This window comes from Narcine bancroftii, chromosome 1 (assembly GCF_036971445.1).
Source record: "Narcine bancroftii isolate sNarBan1 chromosome 1, sNarBan1.hap1, whole genome shotgun sequence".
NCBI lineage: Eukaryota > Metazoa > Chordata > Chondrichthyes > Torpediniformes > Narcinidae > Narcine > Narcine bancroftii.
This window is the reverse complement of record NC_091469.1, coordinates 257,994,591-258,017,518: the sequence shown is the minus strand read 5'-3', so window position 1 is coordinate 258,017,518 and position 22,928 is coordinate 257,994,591. Positions and strand designations below refer to the sequence as shown.

The 22,928-nt window shown below is 39.5% G+C and overlaps 1 protein-coding gene and 1 long non-coding RNA gene across 6 annotated transcripts in view; one reads left to right on the top strand and one right to left on the bottom strand.

Annotated features, from left to right (window-relative positions):
- Positions 1-22,928, top strand: part of LOC138742032 (activating molecule in BECN1-regulated autophagy protein 1-like) — a 427,572-nt gene that overhangs the window by 365,933 nt on the left and 38,711 nt on the right. For all 4 annotated transcript variants that reach the window (XM_069896235.1, XM_069896241.1, XM_069896227.1 and 1 more), the window contains 2 exons: positions 14,587-14,676; positions 17,940-18,127. In XM_069896235.1, coding sequence (XP_069752336.1) covers positions 14,587-14,676; positions 17,940-18,127 — 278 coding nt within the window. The remainder of the gene's footprint in view (positions 1-14,586; positions 14,677-17,939; positions 18,128-22,928) is intronic.
- LOC138742064 (uncharacterized) overlaps positions 24-22,928 on the bottom strand; it is a 312,510-nt gene continuing 289,605 nt past the window's right edge. The window contains exons 4-5 of one of the 2 annotated variants that reach the window (XR_011343942.1): positions 4,843-5,002; positions 24-807 (exon numbers count right to left, since the gene is read on the bottom strand). This is a non-coding gene — a long non-coding RNA (uncharacterized lncRNA). The remainder of the gene's footprint in view (positions 808-4,842; positions 5,003-22,928) is intronic. The other variant, XR_011343943.1, reaches the window with a different exon arrangement.

Here is a 22,928-nt window from a genome sequence, read left to right as displayed (position 1 = left end):
AGAATGAGTATGAGAGTTTATTTTCGTGCACAGATCCACCAAAATTCATGCTGCAGCTACACAGGTACATAAAATACACAATCAGCATTACATTAAATTACCACAACATGCCGAGAAAGAAAATATCAAAGGATGGATAAATGTTCACATTTTCAGTTAGTGCAAGAAAAACGTGATGTTTCAGTAGTGCGGACAGATCTTTTGTGGTCAAAGAGTAGTTTAGGGCTTGGGTCATACAGGAGGTTCAAGACCTAATAGTTGTTGGGAAGAAAAAAAATCTGTTCTTGAATCTTAAGCAATTTGACCAGCCTTCTGTACCTTCTGTCTGAAGGGTTAGAGAGAAGAGTTTGTGATGGGTGATGGAAGTGTTTTATGATGTTTAGGTTTCCGATTTATTGTCAGGGTACATACATGATATCACATACAACCCCGAGATTCTTTTTCCTGCAGGTTAGGTAGAATGACCACTTGTTGGTCATGCAAAAACACCATACACAACATATACATCTAAACAAATCAAGAACTGTAAACAGATAATAAATGTAAGTAAACTGATTGTGAAATACAGAGAGAGTTTTAAAAATCAATAAAGTGCACAAGTAAGTCCTTAAATGTTGGCTTCCTGCCTTGAGGCAGCATCACACATTGACGTCTTCTGTGCACAGGAGGTCAGTGCCTATGATAGACTTGGCTTGCCACTTTCTGCAGCCTTGTACATTCCAGGCACTTGAGTTTCTAAGCCAGGCTGAGATGCAACCAATCAGTATAGATTCATAGTACTTCCAAGTGATCTAGCCAATATATTATCTGGTAACATGTACAAATAAAAATTGTTATTAGAGTATTGTTCAGCTTGCCGCTGAGCTGCACCTGCACTGACAAATTTTCACTGTAAAAACACCTTGAAATAGTGTCATATGAAATGCCTCAGGTTAGATAAAGGAGTAGTCTGACAGCTTTGTTATACCTTTGCTGGAAAGAGCAACGATCTTTCCTGACAATTTTTCGATTTGCCCTGTTCTCGTGTTGATCAAAATTGCCCTTTCCCCCCAACGTTTTCATCTATTACAGCTGTTCTTCTGAATGTTCAAATACACACCTCCATCTCCCATTCATCCCAACACATGTGAACTGTAATGAGCAGTGTTGCAGGGAATCTTACCAAAATGAGCATATTTGAGACTGCATGTAAAGTATCTCTATTTTCTCGATGTCTCCATACTCCCAGTAAAGTGCTGTTCAGACTAGGGAATCTTTGGACCAGGGGAATAGCTAGGAGAATTAAGGGCATGGGGAACAGGTAAATCAATAGAGCTAAGTCCACAGCCAGATCAGCCATGATCTTATTGAATGGAGGAGCTGGATCGATAGGCCAGATGGCCAACACATGCTTCCAGTTCTTCTGTCCAGACATAAAACTAAAAATAACCTTTTGGATTTCATAAGAAATATGAGCAGGATCAGCCATCCGTCCCATCGAGCCTGTCCGCCATTCAGTGAGATCATGGCTGATCTGATGTTAGGCTCATCTCCATCCACTTGCCTGTTCCCCATATCCCTTAATTCCCCTACTATGTAAACTGTCCAACCATGTCTTAAATATATTTATTGAGGTAGCCTCAATGGGCAGAAAATTCCACAGATTCAGCACCCTCTGCGGAAAAAACACTTTCTCCTTATCCCCATCCTAAATCTACCGCCCTGAATCTTGAAGTTATGTACCTCGCTTTAGTTTCACCCACCAAATTTCCTTGCTTAATTTGTTTCCTGAACCACATATGCTTTACTGTTGGATTTATAGTTTAATAAGGTGATTCAATTATTTTGAATATAATTGAAACAAGTATTTTGTAAACTCCAATGACCATGTTTTGAAGTTGTATTAGTTAGAATTTATATATCTCTAAAGATGTTGATTAATTTATCTGTCTGCTTATTATTGTTTTATCATTAAGCAGGAAATAGCCTAAAGTTTTGTTCAGTATTCTCACTTCAGAAAGGCAGTGTTCACAATTCAGATGAAGAATGGGAGGATTGCCTGGACATGATAACCTTTTCTCATTGGGGGCGGAAATCTTTTTTCCATAGATCCATTAATTAATCTGCCCAAACCAAGGGGGGGGGGCAAACTTTTAATTTTTAATTTAGATGTACAGCACGGTAACAGGCCATTTTGGCCACATGTATGTGTAGGTTAATTGGGTGGCATGGACTCGTGGGCCAAATGGCCTGTTATCATGCTGTATGCCCACCCATCATCTAAACCATTATTTGCCATTTGATTTTTATTCGCATCATATTAAATTACCTAATAAAAGCTGATGGATTTAATATTTTATCACAAATTATTTGTAATAGTCACACGTATTTGTGTAATAATGAGACAAGTTACATTGCAAAAAAGAATGGAATATAATTTGGACTTTGTATCTTCCTAAAAGGAAATTATAATAACCTTGTCAAAAGCAAGCAGAAATTGAGCGGATTCTTCCTCAACATTTTGCTCATAAAAGATTGCTCAATTCTTAGGGTTGAGATGCATTGTCTGTGCCATCCCTCGAAGTACCCTTTCCTGTACCATGGGGGTGAACCATTTTGTAAATTGTGAGGCTGAAAACCAAAGCAACTCAGGGTGTCCATTTGTACATTGCCTCACTCTGAGCTGCCCTGATTCAAGTGCATTCATAGTGCCATGTTGCAGCATTTTCCTATTTTTTTGCAGCGCTATATGTCTGAACAAAAGTTGTATGCAGTTAAAAATAGAGGGCACAGAGGAGATTTGCCAAAATTCTGCCTGGATTAGAGAGCATACCTTGTGCGGAAAGGTTAAACGAGCTAGGGCTTTTTTCTTTGGAGCAACGGAGGATGAGACGTGTATGAGATTATGACAGGCATAGGTAGGCTGCAGAGTCTAATACCAGAGGCAATCAGTTTGAGGTGAGTGGAGGAAAGTTCAGGAAAGAAGTCAGAGATAGATTTTTTTTTACACATGAAGAGTTGGGTGTCTGGAATGCATTGTGGGATAGAGGCTGATACAATAGGGGAATTTAAAAGACTCTTAGAAAGGCAATTGCATGTAAGAAAAGTGGAGGATTGTGAACTGTGGGGAAGGGAAAATTTTGATTGATCATGATCAAACTCTAGGCTTCTGTACAACTGGATCCTTGACTTTCTTATCAGAAGACCACAGTCAGTATTAATTGAAAACAAATTAACACAGGTGCACCCCAAGGATACGTGCTTAGCCCACTACTCTACGTGTTATACACCCATGACTGTGTGGCCAGGCATAATTTCAATGAGGAAGCATTCAGGAGGAAGATATATCAGCTCATTGAGTGGCATAATGACAACAACCTTGCACTCAACATCAGCAAAACCAAGGAGATGATTGTGGACTTCAGGAGGAAGTCAGGGGAACATAACCCGATTTTCATTGAGGGATCGGTAGTGGAGATGATCAAGAATTTCAAATTCCTGGGACTCAACATCTCTGAGGCTCTGTTCTGGAGCCTCCACATTGATGTATCCACAAAGAAGGCTCGCCAGCGGCTATACCTTGAGGAGATTCAGTACATCATCGAAGACGCTTGTAAACTTCTACAGGTATACTGTGGAGAGCATACTGGCCGGTTGCATCACTGCCTGGTATGGAGGCACCAACCCTTAGGCCAAGAATAAACTCCAGAGGGTTGTTAACTCAGTCTGCAACATCAAAGGCACCAGACTTCACTCCATCGAGGACATCTACATGAGGCAATGTCTTAAAAAAGCAGACTCTACCCTCAAAGACCCCCACCACCCAGGCAATGCCCTCTTCACGCTGCGACCATTGGGTAAAAGGTACAAGAGCCTAAAGGCGAGCACTCAACGGCGCAAGGACAGCTTCTTCCCTGCTGCTATCAGATTCCTGAATAATCAATGAACCAAAGACACTGCCTTATTTTTTGTGCACTTTTTTTTATAGTAATGTAGTAATATAGTTATAATATTAATATTTCCACCATGATGCTGCCGCAAAACACTGAATTTCATGACTTGTTCACACCGGTTGATTCTGATTCTGATTAGGTTTATGTAGGTTGACACATCATCATGATCCGTACTGTGCTGTACTGTTCTAAGAATGTGCTTTTCATCTTGCAAGATACATAGATCCCTTTCCAAGGAGTTATATTCCACTAATGAGACATTTATTAGATTTAGCAAAAGGAATTCTGCCTTTCTGTTTAAATTCTTTCTAAATATCTGTTCAATGAGCATGCACATGTTTAATGAGTAAATACATTCCACAGAAGTATATTTTATCCTATATTTTGAATTTTCTTTCAGTAAAATGTTATGCTGCCAATAACAAGCATGTTCAAGTGAAATTCCATTTGTCTCTGTGGAGAATGGATAGGATAGGTTTATCAGAGCACCATAATATTTTGGACGTAGCAATGCTATGTATGATAAAGTAGTCATGTTTAGTACTTCATTGCATAATCCTTTGCATGAAAATGACTGCTTGTAGTCTGTGATTCAATGACATCACCAGGTTTTAAGTATCTTCTCTGGTGATGCTCTGCCAGGCTTCTACTGCAACATTGCTAAAGTTGGGCACCAACATGGTTCAGATGTGGTCACCATATTTTAAGAAATATACTTGTTCCTTAAATTGTAGGTCATTTTTTCCATCTCTGCTATCCACCTCGCCAAGCTAACTGGAGAATCCAATTTCCACATGGATGCAATACATTTTTTGGCCACCCCCAGTGCAATTTTAACAAATGAAATTTAAAACTCTAAGATCATTACTTATGTCTATAAAATTGCCTAACAAATAAAGTTCTGGATCACCTGGGCAGGTCACCCTTGTAATGCTTGTTAATATTTCAGAAATTTCTTGCCAAAAAGGTCTAACCTTCCCACATGGCCAAGTTGAATGAAAGAATGTTCCTTCTTCTGTTTCACACCTAAAACATAGTTCTGGTATTTCTGGCTTGGATTTGTGCAACTTCTGTGGAGTGAGATACAGCTCATGTCAAAAAAATTATATTGAACCAACCCATAGCTCGCATTAATAGTTGAAGTTACTCTGTCCACACACCATTCAGACCAGGATTGTTCTGATATTGCAACATCCAAGTCAGACTCCCACCTTTCACTTGATCTCTGCAGACCAGGTTTAGCACTTTTTAACTGAAAAGAAAAATACATTTTGGTAATAAGTTTGGGCATATTACCCATCCAAAACATTTGTTCCATTTCACTAACTCCTGGAGGAGTCAATGCCAGTCCCGTTGTTCCCTCAAGAAAGCTCTCAGTTGAAGAAAACGTAGAAAAGTTCCGTTAGGTAACCATAAATCTGACTCATTTGTTTAAATGACATCAAAACATCATCTTTATAACAATCTGCTGTACAATGTATACCCTTTTGTAACCATATGTTTAGAATTCTGTTACCCATATTCATAGTTAACAATACATTATTACATAATGGAGCTCTTAGCGAAATACCCACTTTTTTCACGATACATTCATTGATTTCCTGCCATATTTTCTCCATGTGTACCAAGATAGGGTTACTTGTCTTCCTTTTTATTGATTTAATGCTCCATTTATAAATAAAATCTTTAGCTGTTGCTTCATACATAGAATGTAGCCCCATACAAACCCAGTTTGGTGAATTCTCTTCAAAAAAAGATGCTAAAAATCTTGCTTGTGCAACAGATAATATTTTTTTAAAGACTGGAAGTCTCAGCCCTCCTAATTTATAATCCCAGGTTAATTTTTCCAACACAATTCTGGGCACCATAGGAATTGTCTTACTTGATTGTTTAAATTTTTTTTCAATAAAGCTAGAGGTAATGATTGGAAGAAGTATTGAAGTCTCGCATCATTTTCATCTTAACGCAACGTACTCTTCCAATTAGTGTTATCGGCAAATCCTTTCATTTTTGTGAAATTAAAATCTCCTCCTATCAAAATATTTTGTCTCCTCTCAGCAGCTTTCAAAAATATATCCTTCATAAATGCTTCGTCATCGTAGGTGGCGGCATAAGTATTCATAAATGTCCATGATTCTGAATAAATCTTACAATTTACCATCACATATCTACCCATTTGGTCTTTTGATATATTCTCTACAATAACCGGAACATTAAAATCGCAACCCCTCTTGCCTTAGAATTGAATCACTCAGTGTGGACTTGCCCCACCCATCATCTTATTAACTTGTCATGTTCCACCTTAGTAAGATGTGATTCCTGTTAAAAAAATGACCACATCTGCCTTTAAAAACCTTTCTCTTGATCGATCTGTTTAAACCATTAACATTAAGACTTATAAACTTTACTGTCTTATCCATATTGATTTACAGACAAATATTGCACAGTAATACAGTCACAATAAATAATTAAACAATCTCGTGATCTCTTCCCTTTTGGAAAAAAGTGCAAAGCCCTTGCTCTGATGGTGACATAAACAAGAAATCCTAGAAATGTGCGGAAAAAAGCCTGCAAATCCTCCAGGGATGAAAAAGAATAACCTCACCCTAAAGCGCTATTTTTAAAATAAACTTCCAACCTGACGGCATTACCCCCCACCCCTTTAGACAAGAGTCTACATCCTGCCGTTACTTTATTCAGCATTCAACATTTCCCCGATCTCTCCGTGAATTATCAATAAGAAAGATTAACTTTACCTAATAAATATCAGATGACTCAAAAAATATATCTTTGCTTAGTCTACAAAAATACAATCTTCATTAAGTTCTCTTCTAAAATAATTTTTCTTATTAAAGTCCATGAAGAAATTTTTCTGCCTCTTGCTTTATCTTGAAAAATCACAGGTTGCTTTCCATAAAATCGCTGGGTAAACCATGCAGTACCTGAGATTCTTAGCCTGGGGCCGCCGTTTGACCTCAACGAATTCTTTTCTGTACACCCATTGGGCTGAAATCTTGGAAAACATGACCTCTTGTCCATCCCATTTCAGCGGGACAATACGGTTTTAGAGTACTCAAATTCTGCTCTTGAGTTCGCTTCTGGATTCCTGAAGCTCAGCTGGTTGAGGACGTGTATCCTCATTTCTTCTAGGTCGAAAGGTTCGATAGGCTCTCTCGATCTGTACTTTTGTCTGTCGAGTGATTCAGCATGAAGTACATCAGGAATCCAGGATTCAAAGAATTTAACTGCATCGCTTCCTTCTCCACATTCTTTTAATATATAATAACAATTACAGCACGGAAACAGGCCATTAGGCCCTTCTAGTCCGCACCGAACCAAACACCCCTTTCTAATCCCACCTCCCTGCACAATGCCCATAACCCTCCATCTTCCTCTCATCCATATACCTGTCCAACCTTTTCTTAAATAATACAATTGACTCCGCCGCCACTATTTCTCCCGGAAGATCATTCCACACAGCTACCACTCTCTGAGTAAAGAAGTTCCCCCTCATGTTACCTCTAAACCTCTGCCCCTTAATTCTTAACTCATGTCCTCTTGTTTTAATCTTTCCTCCTCTTAACGGAAATAGTCTATCCACATCCACTCTGTCTATCCCTTTCATAATCTTAAATACTTCTATCAAATCCCCTCTCAACCTTCTACGCTCCAAAGAATAAAGACCCAATCTGTCCAATCTCTCCCCATACTCCAGATGCTTAAACCCAGGCAACATTCTGGTAAACCTTCTCTGCACTCTCTCCACTCTGTTTATATCCTTCCTATAATTAGGCGACCAGAACTGCACACAGAACTCCAAATTAGGCCGCACCAACGTCTTATACAATCTCAACATCACCTCCCAACTCCTATATTCCATGCAATGATTGATAAAGGCCAGCATACTAAAAGCCTTCTTCACCACCCTATTCACGTGAGTTTCTACCTTCAGGGAACGATGTACCGTCACTCCTAAATCTTTCTGCTCTTCTGTATTCCTCAATGCTCTCCCATTTACCACATATGTCCTATTCTGATTCTTCTTACCAAAATGAAGCACCTCACACTTATCAGCATTAAATTCCATCTGCCATTTTTCAGCCCACTTTTCTAAGCAGCCCAAATCCCTCTGCAATCCTAGAAAACCTTCTTCATTATCCACTATTCCACCTATCTTAGTATCGTCTGCATATTTACTAATCCAATTCACCACCCCATCATCTAGATCATTAATGTATATAACGAACAACAATGGGCCCAATACAGATCCTTGAGGCACACCACTGGTCACCGGCCTCCAACCTGACAGACAATTATCCACTACCACTCTCTGGCCTCTCCCTTTCAGCCAATGTTCAATCCATTTGACTATCTCAAAATTTATACCTAAAGACTGCACCTTCCTAACTAACCTTCCATGTGGTACCTTATCGAAGGCCTTACTGAAGTCCATATAGACAACATCCACTGCGCTACCCTCATCCACATTCCTAGTCACCTCTTCAAAAAATTCAATCAGATTGGTCAAACATGACCTTCCTCCCACAAATCCATGTTGAGTACTCCTGATCAGACCCTGTCTATCCAGATGTTTATAAGTACTATCTCTAAGAATTTTCTCCATTAATTTACCTACCACAGACGTCAAACTTACAGGCCGATAGTTGCCAGGCTTCCTCCTTGAACCCTTTTTAAATAACGGAACCACATGCGCAATGCGCCAATCCTCCGGCACTATCCCCATATCTAATGACATTCGAAAAATTACCGCCAGAGCCTCTGCTATTTCCTCCTTCACTTCTCTCAATGTCCTGGGGAAGATCCCGTCTGGTCCTGGAGACTTATCCACCTTTATATTCTTCAAAAGCCTTAAAACTACACCTTTTGTAATCTCTATATTCCCCATATTTACCCAATTTGCTTTTTTTATCCCACATCTCCCAATATCCTTCTCCTTAGTGAATACCGAAGAAAAGAAACTGTTCAATATCTCCCCCATTTCTCTAGGTTCCACACACAGTTTTCCACTCTGATTTTCTAAGGGACCAATTTTGTCTCTAGCTTTCCTCTTACCATTAACATATTTGTAGAACTCTTTTGGATTTGTTTTCACCCTGCTTGCCATAGTTTTCTCGTACCTTCTTTTAGCTTTCCTAATTCCTCTCTTAAGATTCCTCTTACATTCAATGTATCTTTCAAACATCTCCTTAACTCCATGCTTCTTATATCTAATGTACGCCTCCCTTTTTCTTCGAACCAAGTTTCCAATATTCCTTGAAAACCACGGCTCTCTCAAACCTTTTGCCCCTCCTTTTAACCTAACAGGAACATAAAGCTTTTGCACTCTCAAAATCTGATCTTTAAAAGACTTCCATCTCTCTACTACATCCTGCCCATAAAACAAATTGTCCCAATGCACACCCTGCAAGTCCTTTCGCATCTCCTCAAATCTAGCTTTTCCCCAATCAAAAACCTCAATCCTTGGCCCTGATTTCTCTCTTTCCATTATGACATTGAAGCTGATGGCATTATGATCACTGGACCCGAAGTGCTCGCCAACACTAACCTCCGTCACTTGACCCATCCCATTTGCCAACAGTAGATCTAACACTGCTCCTTCTCTGGTCGGCACCTCTACATATTGTTGTAAAAAACTATCTTGCACACATTTCACAAACTCTAACCCATCCATTCCTTTCACAGAATGTGTTTCCCAATCTATATGTGGAAAATTAAAATCTCCCATAATTACAACCCTGTGCTTATCACAAATATCTACTATCTCCCTACAGATTTGCTCCTCTAGGCCTCGGTCCCCTCCGGGTGGTCTATAATACACCCCTACAAGTGTAACCTCTCCTTTCCTACTCCTCAGTTCCACCCAAATAGCCTCCGTGGATGTGCCCTCTAATCTATCCTTCCTAGGCACCGCTGTAATATTTTCCCTGACAAGCAATGCAACCCCACCTCCTCTTGCCCCTCCGACTCTATCACACCTAAAACAACGAAACCCAGGGATATTCAGTTGCCAATCACATCCCTCCTGCAACCATGTCTCACTAATCGCTACCACATCATACTTCCAAGTATCAATCCACACCTTCAGCTCATCCACCTTTTTTACAATACTCCTGGCATTAAAATATATGAATTTCAGGGATTTCCCATTTTTTAATCCCTGTTTTCCCTCATCTTTAAGAACAACATTATTTACTTTTCCTGACAATTGCCCTTCATCTTCTTCCAGAGCATTTCCCTTCTCTATCACCTGCCCATCCATATTCAAATACTTACTACAAACTTTCATTGTTTTCATTCTAACCTTCTCCTTACTGCTCTGTACTATTTTGTTCCCTCCCCCCAACCATTCTAGTTTAAAGGATCCTGAGTAGCCCTAGCAAATACCTCTGCCAGGATTCTGGTCCCCCTGGGATTTAAGTGTAACCCGTCCTTACTATACAGGTCACATCTCCCCCAAAAAAGGTCCCAGTTATCCAGAAACTTAAAACCCTGCCCCTTACTCCACCCCTTCAGCCACGTGTTAATCCTCCACCTCATCCTATTTCTATTCACACTGTCACGTGGCACAGGGAGTAAACCAATTATTCATATATTTCATCTGCTAAAGTTTTCCATGTGATCTATCTTATCAAGGAGTATTTGTTTATCAATCCCCCACTGTTTTGCTTGATCATGCAGTTCTGCCAATTTCTTATTATGCTTTCCTAAGTCTCTTTCAGCACTGTTCATTCGTTCCATTAAATCAGTGATTGATTCACCCATTTGTTTGATTGAGTCTGCTAAATTTTTCGTCACTTCTTCAACTTTTGCAAACCGTGTTCCTAAGGCTTCTATCCCTTATAGGATTGCCTATAATTCTCAAGCAGAAGCTCCTGAAGTTGAGCAAATTGAGACAGCTCCCTTTGGACTATCAGTTGATGTCACAGATGAACTTGGAACTTCCTCTGACCTTGGTTTTGATATTTTTCCAGTCAACTTTATTAGTTATAAGTAAAATTTGTAAAAGAAAAACTCAAAAAAAAACTTTGGAGTCATCTTTTAAAAACTTTTAACAGAGCATGTCTGCTCTGTCTCATCACATGGCCACATATTTCACCCCCCCCCCACCAACCTGAGATCTTTCAAACTTGAGGAACAACACTATATTCTCCTGGACAACCTTAAACCCAATGGCACTCATATCAATGTTTTCAATTTTAGTTGATTTTCTTTTTGTTAGTTTTGCTCTTGAAATTATTGAACTTCAGTATTTGCTATGTGCCCTTTGCAGTGAAAGTAACTTCCATATCTTATCGCCCTTGGAGTTTAGAAGACAATGTTGATTTTTAAACCTTAGTTCTGATGCATTTTTTTGCCATGTGAGATGGCCTTTGAGAGAGCTGACAGAACCAATAGTATGCTGGCTGGCTTATGGTGCAAAATGTGGTAAAACCATGATGCAGGAACATGCACCTCCCTTCCGTGGGACTGTCGTCAGACTTCCAACCACATTCAGTGGTTACCACATTCACTCCTTTTTGAAGAGCTGAAGGAGTCATCCCCACAAATCTATTTCCATGCATTCCTGGACCAATTCAATCCAATAAAAAGATCTAAAGACGTTACCTATTTTCTGAGATACCTTCTCTACTTATTTCCAGTCCTGCAATATCACGTGTCTTCTCATTGTTTTTATAGGTCAGTTTATACCGTAGTTCCTTGGGCAAACAAAGGATTATGGTTGTTGAAGAAACACAAGCACTTGAATCTTGAGCAAATAGTGAGCTGCTGGAGGAACTCAGAAGGTCAGGCAGCCTCTGTGGGGAGAAATGCTGAGCCAATATTTTGAATCAGAACATGTTATTTGGAGTGGATGCTGCCTGACCCACCGAGTTCCTTCAGCATCTCATTGTTTTTATCATGATTACTGAATTATGTACCTCCAACTCCAATCCCAACCCCATTGATTATTTAGCTTTTAGTTTTACCTCTGTAATGCACATTGATTTTATTAAAATCTATGAACACAAATAGTTTTGCTTTTGTCAAATAGATTCTTATTTCTTTACCTTATGCAATTCATGATTTTATTCTCCTCTGCAGAATAGCTTTAGTTCATTTATAATTCAGCACCTTTGCTTTCAAAGTCATTATTTCGTCCATTAAATCTATGGTTTGGGGAATTTTAAAGATAAATTTCCTAATCTTGTTTTCGTAGCCAATGTCTGAATTGTTGATGTTGACAAACATAATTACATTTGTTCCTCAAAATGAAGGATGGATTCATTAATCCCCAATTTGCATAGTGGTTGTGAGACATTTCAATGAAATTTTAATTTTACTGTTGTGAGGTTTGAGATTTCTCCAATTAAAAGTATGTAACTTACATTTAGTTTATTGCAACATCTATTCTCTGGAGTAAATTTGGAATGACTGCAGAAGAGGCCGAGTCAAAGGAGTTCACTTCCCAGTGAAATTTACAATGAAGTTAAAATAATCAAGTTTAGTCAGAACTTTACTGATGACTTTTGTGTGGAATTCCTGATATTCTAGATACTTGCAACTCAGGCTAAGCTAAGTACCATTTTGGTGTTATTGTTTCTGATAAATTGGGAGGGAAGGCAAGATCAGAAAAACATAATCCAGCAGCCTTTTCAATAAATAATACATCACCCTTGGCTCAGTGATCACATTAATTCTTCTGGGTCAGACAGTTATCATTTCAACCTCCATTCAAGGAATATGAGACAATAATGTAGATAGGTATATCAGCATGGTACTAAATGTGTATTATTGGAATGTTCAAGTTTGCTTATTATCATTGAACTGACTGTACATATACAACCAGTCAAAACAAGTGTTTTCCTGGACCATGATGCAACACATACACACCATAATAATCACATATATACATACAAATATAAAATACATAAATATAGATAAATATTTGGAATCAATTAATCATTTCATTTATAAGAGACCCAAGGTTACAGAATAACGTTCATCAATCTCAGCCTGTGGAAAGAAGCTATTTTTCAGCCTGGCAGACTTGATTTTGATGTTCCTGTACCTCCTTCCTGAGGGTAGTAAGTCAAAGTTACTGTGTGATGGATGGTAGGGGTCCTCAGTAATTGTTTGAGCCCTATTTGAGCAATGTTTGTGGTGAATGTCATCAATAGAGGAAAGGAAGAACTCCGTGATCTTTTCGGCTCTTTGACGACCTGTCCACTGCTTTGCATCTGCCAAGCCACATTGTGATGCAGCCAGCAGCCCTCTTCTCTAGGGTGTAGCTGGATTAAGCCTGAAGCAGATTGGACACTTAAGGAAAGGAAAGGATTGTGTTTTAGAATGATCAGGAGGAAGGAGGATTGCTTTAGATTGTAAAGGACAGAGAGTGGATCCTGGAGGTCAGGTTGGTTGGGATGGCGACATGCTCATGGAGTTGTGACCTGTTGTGAAGGGACTTGAGTGCAGTGTTGAGAGGCTTGGAGAAGCAGGGGATGCCAGAGATCAGCATAGTCAGGAGTAGTTGGCACAATATGGAGATGTTAGATAGCTGGCTCCAGGTTGGAGAAGCTTGTATGAGGGGAGCATGGACTGACTGCGGCAGGTGGGTAAATGATGAGATTAGGAGTCTGAACTTCATTGCTGCTGTGGGAAATGGGCTGAGGAAATTGGCAGAAGCCTTCAGTTACTTTATTTGGTTTCCAACGACATTAAGACGTATTCATCATCTGAGTTGCGCATCTGAGACCTGCTTTCTCCCACACACAACCATTCGATTTCTTCCATTTCTGTCAACAATCTGCTTAAATACTGGTTCTGGCTATTCGTTGGAGATTTAAGTTATGCTCTTTAGAAAATTGTTATGCAAGTTCCATCTTTGAGCTAAATTGTCATTGTTCTTGTGCATATTTAAAGAGGGGGGGGTGGAAGAATTGTGAGGGCTGGAATTAACAGTTATTCAATTTTGATTTAAAAATGTTTTTTTTAAGTATGCCATTGAATACAAAAGCAAAGATGCTTCACAGAATTTAGTGAATCACTGTTGTGTTACAGCCAATTAATTCCTTGCAAAGGATATTGTGACCTGGGAAAAGTGCAACAGATTCAGTGGAATGACATGAAAGTCTTTTGTTACATGCAGGAATTGAGTAAAGTGTGTTCTCCCTGATGACTGAGAAATGTAATAGATGTATTTGAAATTTCAAAAGATCGTGATGGAATGTTTCAACTGGCAGAAGTGTTCATCAATGGAGTTGAAAGCAAAAAGTAATTGGCAAGGCACTCAGATGGTGGAAAGAATTGTTTTTCCAGCAACATATTGTGATGACCTGAACAGAATGGGCACTTTCAGCACATTCACAGGAACTTCTTAAAGGAATTGAATAAATCCTTTGAAAAGATGGATATTAATTAGATAGCACTTAATAAGTTGCTACTGTTTGGAAAGTGGTATGTGAGTGGAAAGAAAAAGTTTGAAAACCACTGTTTTAGGATGTCTTATGGTCTTGTATTCACATTGCACATATGTATGGATTCAGGTCAAGCTGAGACCACTGAGCAGATCTTCACCTGCTTTTCTCACTCCATTTTAAGTACTGAACTGGAGAAGTCTGTCTTAACTTGCATTTTCTTTTTTTCTGTTTCACAGAGCATCAAAACTGGAGACCGAACACAATTGGGAACAACTTTCAGAGCCTGTTTCCACCCATCACAATAGCAGGAACAATGAGAGGCCTGGGTAAAACAGTCTGCTTTGTTTATGGATAGGATTACTGCCATTGTACTTATTTGATCTGAAAATCTGAAATACATGTACTCATTTCCAGAATTTGCTGTTTATAGCACTTATTTGAACCATTTGTTTCGAAATGTGCCAGGTTATAATATAGATTTCAGGATATGAAAAAAGCAATTATCTATTATTTTTTAAAAAATGATAATTTTGGTACAGGCAGCATTGTAAAATCCTATGACCTGTTTATTAACCAATATATTTTTTAAAAATGAGAAGCATAACCTGGAGAAAAATATAACATCTCGTCTGGTCCCCAGTTGATGATTAACCAGACTTGTGTGAGGGCAGCAATTGAGTAGGAGATGAAGAGTTCTTTGAAAATCTGAAAATGCTAAATAATCCAAGTAAAATGAAGTTTAAACGATCATCCATTTGTGACAATCTGAATTATTAATTTGGTTTGTAGTGCGATTATTGCCACTTGGCTGCAGGTTTTAATTTTTTGCCTATTTGATTGTAAAATTGATTTTGAGCAAACGATTGCCAGTTATTGTCCATTCAGATAGTTACTGACCGTTTATGTTGTTTACTCATACTTCACACATTACTTGAATCTGAACGTAGTTTGTCAGGTACATTTATGCCATTGTATGGTCCAGACCATGTGACCACATGGTTATTTATCGGTGGTCCCTGTAGCATAATGACTTTTTCAGATGTTATTTAAAATCTGATTTAATTTTAAACTTACTAGACCTTTTATGAGCTCCAATACAGACCAAAAGAATCAACCATTCTGCTGATATCGTCTTAATTGCATGTCATGCTAATGTAGCACAAAGTTTAACCAAAGCCCCTATTGTTTTGCTTCAATGAGGTGAATTAATATATAGTATATTACTTTCAAAATGAAAGAGACTCAACAAATTTGAGACTTCAATGGCTGTCAAGTCAATCATTTTGAGGTGCAATTTCTTAAATCATCACTGATCAGGCTCTTGTAGATTTTTTTTGTCATTTGGATTTAAGCTTAGAGAAGATTCATTTGGAAAGTATATCATAGCCCATTCTTCGAGGAATGTTTGATATTTGGCTTTCTTTTCTCATATTTCAGTAATTATTGTTCTAAATGTTTTAATTGAATATTGTAATAGTGCTTTTCTTTTTTATTGAATGTTGAATATTCAAATATCTGAAATATTTCACAAATATTAACTCTGCTGTGTGAGAGGATTTTATCAGCTCACAAAGCAATTCAGTGATACTTTTGTAATTGGTCAGCTCTGCATGGCCTTGTTGATAAGGCCGTGGCTGCTCTCTGGAGCAAGTTCATATCCCAGGATCTTTGGAAGGCAAGGGCAGGTAACAAGCGAATTCAGAGATGAGGTGTTCAGCAAGCTAGTCAGCTATTGCGTATTGAAATTCTGCATGTAAATCAAATGGGATCTACACTGAAACAGCTTAATCACCGCCAAATTATTTATTTATTTATTTATCACTTTATCCAAAATCAAAACCTGTTCAGCACCTGTTATAACAATAGACAGGCTTTGAATCTTGATCAGTGATTGAGCTGCCAGAAATCCTGTGAAGTCTTAGCCTCCTGAGCCACTGTACAGCACATAAAGAGGGCCTTTTCCAGGGCTTCCAAGCTTTGATACTCTCATGCAGTGGATGAAAACCGAGTGAGCTTGTGAGCCATTTCAGCTGCCTTTCTATCTCTGTTCTTTGCGAATTCCAGCTTGTGTCCTCTCCTGCAACAAATCATCCAAACTTGATCTTCCACATTATGATTTCTTCCAGCCATGGATGCTTTCTGTTCTTGTCCACAAATTCTACCATGGCTTCATCTCACGCTGTTTCCTCAATCTCCTGAAAATCAATATTCTTTCCAGAATATTCCTTCATTTTGATTCCAAATTTCATGTCTCACTCTGTTGAGACATCTTGGTCAACCTAATTTCCATAATGTTTCCTTTGTTGACCAGGTAGCCATTTCACCTGTTTTCTTATTTGTGAAATGCAGCAGAAATTGTATTTGCAGTGAAGGTGCAATGTGAGAGCAAATTGGTTTCACAAAGTAGCCTGGTCCCATCACATTTCTCCATCCTCTGCCTACCTTTGGTCTTTGCACTCTTCTTCCCTATTGCATTGATACCCGACCATTTCCAGACCACTGATGTCTGCTTAAAATCCAGTGACCCTCTAATCCCCTAGATGCAACAATACAACCATTATAATCAGTGTAGTTATGAACTACTTGAAACAGGAAGTCATAAAATAGAGACAATCTGTTAACAAAGGAGCAAAATTTTATAAGCTAAGTGGGTCTTTACAAGGGCCACTGTACTTCATAACTGAATGGAATGATGTATATGTTTTGAGCTTATTAATTTGTGAGAACACATCTGGGAATACACAACTTTCAAAATGAAAGCAAAACTGAATTTACCACATTTGTTTAATTGTGAAAAACCATAAGTAATATTAAAAGTAGCTACATGCATAGGTGGGAAGTTGTGTATCGTACAGTGAATGGCTCTGCATCCTGGCACCCAAACCATTTTCACCACCTACAAGGCATAATTCCGTCATGACTGAACAAGTACAACACCATTCAAAATTCAAGCACCTTGCTTCGTTGAACCCATCCACCTCATTAAATGTATAGCAACCTCAGAATGTACATTACAGCATTACTTGTCGACAAGTCTGCCACGTCCCAAGCCCAAGCCCTGCATCGCTAAAGAGACTATCTCCAAGCAGCCCACAATCATAACAAAGAAATGTGTCACTCTTCATTGGTCATTACTGATCCAGGGAGTGTCATCTCTGGCTTTCCCCATCCAAGCATAGTTAGAGTATCTTCAACTGGAGGATTGCAATGGATTGAGAAAAAGGCTCGTTATCACTTTCTTCAGGGCAGATAGTCATGTTGCCATAACAATAAAAACAGATTGCTGATGGAAGTCTTAATTAGAGGCTCGTAACTTCCCCATAGAAAAGGAAAGCTGATAGAGCCAGCTCCTTCCTCTCACTTTCTAGAAATGACTGATTGATCAGCACCATCAAAGAACTTTGGGAAAATCTTTCAAAGCCACCATGAAAGATGAGCAATGTGCATAGTTTCAGATCAGTATTGAAGCAAGACAGGAATAAAAATGAAAATGACATAGAAAGCAGTCATTGACAATCATTGACCCTGGATAGTTGGACAAGCATAGTTGGAGATGTTTGTTTGAGTGACCATTCTTTTTCTGTTCCAGGCCGAACAGAACATCTTGGAGAACAGACCGAGATATGGGACTAATGAACGCTATTGGTCTGCAGCCTCGAAACCCTGCCCCTTCCGTGACCTCACAAGGAACCCAAACACCATCGCCACAGCTACAGAATGCAGAAACCCAGACAGACAGGGATTTACAGGAAGCTACCACATCAGGGACCAGCCAGGGTAAGACACTGGACGTAATAGGAGTGATCTAACTGAGTTATGAAAGTACTAAGTGAGAAGACTGAACTGTGTTCCAGTTTGGAGATACCAAAAAAAATTATTGAATGCCACCAATCTGAAGAATAGCCTTGTGCATGCCTCCACAGATGCTGCCTGACTTACTGAATAATTTCAGCATTTTCTGCTTTTAATTCAGATCTCAAATAGATTTGTGCTTTTCAAAAGGTCTATAATTCCTTTGGGAAATGCAGCCTGTCCTTGGGTTAAGTTTGTGTGGTTTTGTTTTTAAAAGTACCTCAGTTTTCAATTGCATCTCCTCAGCTCCACCTTGATTTGTGTTCAACTTTGCAAGAGAAGAAAGTCAGGAGCAAAAAAAAGGAAAACAAATAGGAATGTTCAGGGCACACACACGTACTCATCTTTATTACACGCAAGCACCTTTTTCTTGTACAGCCTGAAAATGTTATAGATTCCCTGATTGGTTCCAAGATGCACATAATTCATTTGGACTTGCAGGAAGTGGCTTCAACTGTAATTTTGTTCCATATAAACATAACCATATAACCATTTACGGAGCGGAAACAGGCCATATTGGCCTTTCGAGTCCACACTGGTTCACTTCTTTTTTTCTTTCTTCTTTTTTGGCTTGGCTTCACAGACGAAGTCCTCAATAGTCATGATGATATTAGAAAAAAATTAAGGACAAGGAAATTTCCTTCAAAATATTTAAGTTCACCCCTGCAGAATTCAATCTTTCCAAGTGTAGCATCAAACTGTATTTGAAGTAACATCCTACCCTTGTTGTAGGCACTTATCTCCCAGTGGTTTTCTGGTCAAGATTTATTGTGCACTGGTTTATATTTTTAACTCTGACCTAATTTTCACAGAATTTTTTTTTAAAATTAGGTCGCTTATGACCAATTTTCCTCTGGAGCCACTCTGAAATAGATAAGTAGCCACGTTTTGAAAAGGTGCCAAAATAACAGAGTTGTTGACATTGGAGACTTCAACATCACTAATATTGACTGGCCCCTCCCTCTTCAGTGCAAAACATTCAGAATTTTTCAGGTGTGGTCCAAGAGGGCTTCCTGACATGGTAGGTGCACAAGCCGACTTGGAGGAGAAGCCATACTGGATCTGGTACTGGGTAAGGAACCTGGTCAAGTCTTAGACCTCTCAGAGGGGGAGCATTTTGAAGACAGTGACCACAACTCTCTGACCTCTAACATTGCTATGGACAAAAATAGGGGTAGGCAAAATGGGAAAGTGTTTAATTAGGGAAGGGTTCATTACAAAGGGAGAGGTTGGAAGGATTTGATTGATGTGGAGTAAGTTGACATAGGTGAGCATAACAATATGGGCAAAGGGCTTGAAGTGTACTGTAATGTCCTATACACTCTTGTCTTTGTGGCTGATTTGTTGCTATGCAAGTACTCCTCGACTTGTGACCTATGTGACTTATGTTCATCTGCAACTAGGACTGAATTTTTAAAAAATATATAAGGAAAAATATAACATTTACACGATTTATGTTATATTTGACAAACTATAACAGGGATACAAGGCATGTAAGAACCAAAATGTGCGTACTTACCTTGTAAGTCAGTGACCTGGGGTCTTTAGGCTAGGCACAGCCATCTTGATTCCTGTGCGCATACGTGAGTCTTTGGTTGGCGAATGCACGGTGGGTTTGCATATTGGAGTTCGGTTGGCACATGCGCGAAATTAAGGACGTGAATTCAATATAATCAGAACGCTTAACTCTCACACATGCGCCAACCAAATTCCAATACGCAAACCCACCATGCATGTGCCAACCAAAGACTCGAGCATTCTCCAACCAAAGACTTGGCACATGCACCTACTGAAGACTCGCACATGTGCACAGCAATCACAATGGTTGTGCCCAGCCTACATGCCCCGTGACGCCGACTAATAATGTAAGTTTGGACCAGAATGTGGAAAGATTTGCCAAGGGTGATTGACAAATTCAGTAAGCTTCAAGTTGTTATCATCAAATCTACAATGAAAAAATGATTTGATTAAAAGTTCGCTTTAAGACTTTGGAACTCCACACGTGCAGACAAAATTCCGACTTAGATCCATTTCAAGATACAACTGATCCTTCTGTCCCAATTACGGTTGCAAGTTGGGGAATACCTGTATTGTATTTTATGTCCATGATTGTGGCAGCTGTCTTTTCTTTTAACGATACAAGCATAGAACTAGTTACTAAAAGGTGACCATTTGGGGTTTTTGTGCATTCTGATTTGGCCTATATTCACATAAATATTCTACTCAATCAGTTCCCACAAGACATGATAGAGGTAGTTAGAACTGGGATCTCTGTTTCCAATGAATTTGAATGTTTGTGGAAGGAAGTTGTACCAAAAGGTACAACTTGTTAAAAATTATTTTAGTAGGAAACATCTTGGGCTTTCTGAAATGTGAACAATCTACTTTAATGACCCTGTGAACTCTAAGTTGCAGGTCCTGCAGTATTAACAAACATTCTAAATGATCTTGGTCCTCTGGCTCTATATGATCCTTAATCTAAATATTTCTCTTTTCTATGATAGGTTTGTCATCACCTCATGGACTACCTATTCCTTGTTGCTATCAGTCATATAATAAAAACATTGTATTAATAAGCAGGCAGGGCTATTCTGAATAAACTTATCCTGTCATTTCCCTCCCTGTAACAGCTTGCTGTGATTGAGGAGTCGGCATCTGGCATCTCTTCTCTATTATAAAATTAATACGGTTCAGGTGCTTTGAAGTCTTTTTGAACACCCTTCTGTCTCTGAATATTCTGTTTAAATTAAGATCAATGTATCATCGCTCTCAACTCATTCTTTAGCAGCTGTCCAAACTATAGATGTCCTCAATGCTGTATTTCCACACTTATAGTTTGCTGTTTTCGTCATTTCAAAGAATTTCAAACTCTAGTTAAGAAAGGCCATCACACTATTTCAAAGTGGCCAGGAAAAAACCCAAATGGGTTGCAGTAACCTAGTAACCAGTATGTAGAGGGCAAGTATTCATGTATACAAATAAATAAATATTATTTTGCATATGTGAGTCTTGAATGGTTAGTATGAGCAGTTCCTTTGGTCATTCAGCATTCTCACTGTCCGTGGGAAGAAGCTATTCCTCGGCCTGGTGGTTCTGCCTCTGATATGCCTGTATCTCTTTCCTGATGGGAGTAGCTGAAAGATACTGTGAGTAGGTGGAAGGGTTCCACAATAATTCCAGACAACAATCCCAGCAGATCATGTCGATGGTGGTGGGGGGGGGGGGGGAGACTCCAGTGATCCTTTCTACCACTTTTATGGTCCTGTGGATTGTCCTCAGATCCATTTCCTCACAGCAACCATACCACACTGTGACGCAGCTGGCCAGGACACTCTTAATAGAGCTCCTATAGAGATTGACATAATGGTGGCTGATAGCCTTGCCTGCTTGTTTTCTCAGGAAGTGCAGTTACCGTTGCGCCCTCATGACAAGGGAGGATGTCTGTCCCCAATAGGTCACCAGTTAAGTGAACTCCAAGCAACTTGGGGCTCTCCACTCTCTTCATTACTATTGATGTGCAGTGGAGGTGGTCAGTCCTGGACCTCCTAAAGTCCACGATCTCCATCATCTTGTCCACGTTGAGACTTGTGCTGTTATTCTCACACCATATCACAAAATTGTTCACCTGATCTCTGTAGTGCGACTCTTCGTTGTTGCTGATGAGACCAAATACCGTTGTCATCTGCAAACTTGATGACACTGTTGGAGCTGGATCTAGTGATGCAGTTGTGGGTCAGTAGCATGACAGGAATGGCTGAGCATTCAGCCCTGACATGCAGCAGTGCTCAGTGTGATGGTGTTTAAAGCTCTGCTACCAACCCAGACAGATGGTGGTCCTTCTGTTAGAAAGTCCAGAATCCAGTTACAGAGAGGGGTGTTGAGTCCCAGCGAGGACAGCTTCTTCACCAGCCTCTGTGGAATGATTGTATTTAAAAACTGAGCTGAAGTCGATGAACTGTAACCTAGAATATGAGGTGCCATTCTCCAGGTGGGTCAGGACAGAGTGAAGGGACAAGGCTATAGTATCCTCATGGAATGGTTTCTTCTATTTGTGAATTGAAATGGGTCTAGTGTCTCTTTGATTCATCACCAGATGCTCGAAGCATTTCATAATGGTGGAGGTCATTGCCACAGAGCTGTAGTCATAGAGGCCTGTTATTGTTGTCTCTTGGGTATCAGTATAATGATGTCTGTTCTGAACCCTGCGGGAATGATGGACTGCAGTGAGGTGTTGAAGATATTCCCTGAAGACCTCTGTCAATTTGCCTTTGCAGTCCTTCAAAACCTGACCAGGTATGTTGTCAGGTCCCGCAGCCTTGTTTAAGTTTACCTTGGATAGTCATCTCACCTGCAGCTATGCTTCAGGGGAACACAGAGCTTTCCAACTTACTTACTCATCAAACTATGGATAGATGTTCAGTCTGTCCCAAAGGGAGGTGTCGTTGTCTTTAACTCACAAAGTTGACTTGTGAACTATTATCGTCTTTATCCCCTTGCTGCATGCGCCTCGTGTCGCCGAAGTCACACAGCTCTCTGTGGTGCTGGGGAACAGCTACTGTGGTGCAGCCACTGACTTCTAGTGATACAGGTTCATTACTGATCTCCAGACCTGTCCGTGTGGAGCTTGAGCATTCTTCCTGTGATGGTTTGGGAGGTTAATTTGATATTGTAAATTGCCCCCTGTGTATTGATGAATAGTCGAGGCTAAGAGCAGTTGATTGGAATG